Source organism: Vigna radiata, chromosome 5, assembly GCF_000741045.1.
Source record: "Vigna radiata var. radiata cultivar VC1973A chromosome 5, Vradiata_ver6, whole genome shotgun sequence".
NCBI lineage: Eukaryota > Viridiplantae > Streptophyta > Magnoliopsida > Fabales > Fabaceae > Vigna > Vigna radiata.
In genome coordinates this window covers 5,104,200-5,107,228 of record NC_028355.1, presented here as the reverse complement: position 1 = coordinate 5,107,228, position 3,029 = coordinate 5,104,200, and the positions used below count along the sequence as shown (strand labels likewise).

The window sequence follows — 3,029 nt, the reverse complement described above, 5'->3', positions numbered from 1 at the left end:
ACGTTCAGTTTATGCCAAGGTTTTCTAAGACTTTCCTAAGTTACTTGGTTTTCAGAGTATTTTCATTTATCACTTATATTTCAGCTATTATTCTAGTGATACCACTTACATATGTTCATTTTGTTTAATGTTGTTTTGTTAAACATAAAAACGTATGAGAGTGGTTAGACATTTTAATCTTATAGACAATTTTGGTCTTAACAATCTTCCCCTTTTTAATGTTTAACAAAATCACATCTAAACTATATGATTTTTCTTTGTTCAATGCATAGGTGCATTCATAAAATATTTTAAGGATTTTTAGTTGTTTAAATATCTTGAAGGTTCATTTTAATTAAAGGCAACCGAACGGTCAAAGTTGAAGGAAGGCGAGCAGCTTAAGCTATCCAAACATTTAGAGACAAGGAGAACGCAGTAAAAAGATTAATGTCTCGATCCCATAAAATATCCACAGAAAGAAATAAAAACTTTCATTTAAAATATAGATAATTTTTATTCCTCAATTAAATTATCACCATTTTCTGGTGTACATACAGCAAGATATAATTATATCATTTGACTGTACTGTTATATGTTATGGATTCCGATTGAAGCATGATGATGAAGAACATGAAGAATAGTCTCTAAAGTGTAAACAGGAGTGATGAAATTGTCATGCAATTTTAGATTTGGCGATAATGATTGGCATAGGTGGTTGTGGTTGTCAAACATGGGATGCAACTCAGGGTTCATCATAGCTATTTGACCACTAATGCACCATCTTTGTTCCCAAGTAAACCAGACCAAAAGCAGTGACTAATTGATAATGTCCATATTTTATGCACCCTTGTTGGATCCATGGAAAGACTAAACCATGTATTAAAAAATTAAACTGTCACTGAAAAAACCGACTCAAATCAAAACCACCCTCATGGGTAATCCTTCCTCGTCTTTCGATCAACGTGCAGCTGCACCAACAACAACAATAGTAATAACAACCTGTGTTGGATGTGCCGATTAAGGATATTATTGTGTATTATCAAAGTACTAAACTAGATCTAGGGAAAATTATAACATGCTTACGACATAATCATGTAGTAAATGAGATGATTACAAAAAAGGGTATGTAACCGACAAGAGACAGGGCTATGGTAATTGGGTTTAGGTTGGCACATGCATGGCATTTACTTTGTGAACAGAAACATGTCATTTACCCAAACACGGTAGACCCATGGGAATGTAACGTTTCATCACAATGTTTGATCACGACCTCATGCATCTAATCACTGCTTGCCACGTGTACCCCCGTGGGATGCTTTACCACTTTTATTCTCTCTCTTTTTCGTCCAAAAATTCTCACGCCCTGTTTTCACTTACATTCCATTTGTTTACCTGTGAGTTATATACTTGAAAAAGTTATCAACAGAGAAATTAAAGGTATAATTTTTAATAAGAAAAAGGTTTTCATTAGTATGTATTTAAGCGGTCGTAGTCCACAGCATAAAAAACTGTGTCAGTGAGTGGGTGCTATAAGAGCAGTGAGTAGTGTTGAACGTTCCCATCCACCGTGCTCTGTTTTGGCAAGAAAGAAAAGAAAGAGATGGGAAATTGCCAAGCCATTGATGCAGCAACACTGGTGATTCAGCATCCGAATGGGAAAGTAGACAAGTTTTATGCACCTGTGAGTGCCACACATGTAATGAAAACCAACCCTGGTCACTATGTTGCTCTTCTCATCTCCTCCACCACATTGTGTCCAACCAAACACATTCAAAATTGCCCCAATAAGAGTGACCACAAAGCTAATATCAACACCAACATCATCAACAACAACAACAACCCAGTTCGTTTAACTCGCATCAAGCTTCTCAAGCCCACCGACAACCTTCTTCTTGGTCAAGTTTACAGGCTCATCACAACAAAAGGTTAATAATTAGTTGCAAAAGTTTTACTTTTTTTCTTTTGTTTATTCCAAGTTTGAGCCTTTCATTGAAAATGGTTCTTGTTGGGTTCAGAAGTCATGAAGGGTCTCAGGGAAAAGCAAAAGGCAAAGATGAGGCCGAACGTGGTAGAGTCAGTTCACAAGCCAGATTTGGAGAAGGAGAAACTGCCAAGGAGGCCTGATATCGAGGACAATAAGGTAAAATAAAACCCAAAAAAAAAAAAATGTGTTTTTCCTCTTTTTATCCATCGGCCAGAGATTTGATATATTTTGAGTGGTTCTTGATGCCAATCAAGCTTTCATTGTTGGGGTATTTTATTGGTGTTTGTGAATCATTTCAAACCTCATCGTTGTATGCTAACAGTTGTATTTGTTTTTTTAGGTAATGGCGAAACCTGAAAGAGGTCGAGCAAGGATAACAGCACCAACTAATAATGGTGGTGGTGCCACAGCTAAGACAAGATTTTGGCAACCTTCTTTACAAAGTATCTCAGAGTCTGCCAGCTGATCTGTGTTTTCTATGTTACCCACATGTGGTTTGAGGGACAGAGAAGCAATTGAGAAAAAAAAAAAAAAAAAAAAACTCCATGATTGCTTAGTCATGTGGAAATTAATCATAGTTCACTGAGCTTCAGGGGAGCCCAGAACCAACCCAGATCATAAAATTCTCCTCAGTTGAGATATAATTGTATAGTAAAGTTCACATATTTTAGCTTTTACTCTCCCTTGAAATTACCATTTTTCTGTTATTCTTTCTACTCTCTTGGTTTAACTAATACATATAATAATAATAATAATGATGACTCAATAATAAAATATATTAAAAATATAGCCTATTTTCTTTTTTATTCATATACATATGGTTTTCCAATCTTGTAAAATTTTAGAAAATAAGTAAAGTCTTATAATCAATGATCCTTTTGCTAAATATTGGGTGAGAGATGCTTATTGATGATAAGCGACAATAATATTCCTCTACCATCCATAGGTCAACTCAAAATTACTGAAAAACTATGTTTAATAATAATAACCATGATTATTGTTTTCTTATCACTTTGAATGTTGACATTGATATTAAATCTAACTAATGTGATTGGTGATATTAATT

The 3,029-nt window shown here is 34.7% G+C and overlaps 1 protein-coding gene across 1 annotated transcript; it reads left to right on the top strand.

Moving 5' to 3' along the window:
- Positions 1 to 1,474: 1,474 nt before the first annotated feature.
- Positions 1,475 to 2,640, top strand: LOC106761573. Its single transcript, XM_014645132.2, has 3 exons — positions 1,475 to 1,904; positions 1,995 to 2,119; positions 2,304 to 2,640. The coding sequence occupies exons 1-3, from the start codon at positions 1,580 to 1,582 to the stop codon at positions 2,427 to 2,429; spliced, it is 576 nt and encodes a 191-aa protein (XP_014500618.1). The 5' UTR covers positions 1,475 to 1,579; the 3' UTR covers positions 2,430 to 2,640.
- Positions 2,641 to 3,029: the final 389 nt, after the last annotated feature.

Excerpts from the sequence above, each read along its gene's own strand:
- LOC106761573 (XM_014645132.2), top strand. The coding sequence starts at position 1,580 with ATGGGAAATTGCCAAGCCATTGATGCAGCAACACTGGTGATTCAGCAT. Across the intron at positions 1,905-1,994 it reads CAGGCTCATCACAACAAAAG|AAGTCATGAAGGGTCTCAGG; the intron begins GTTAATAATTAG and ends TGTTGGGTTCAG. Across the intron at positions 2,120-2,303 it reads CTGATATCGAGGACAATAAG|GTAATGGCGAAACCTGAAAG; the intron begins GTAAAATAAAAC and ends TTGTTTTTTTAG.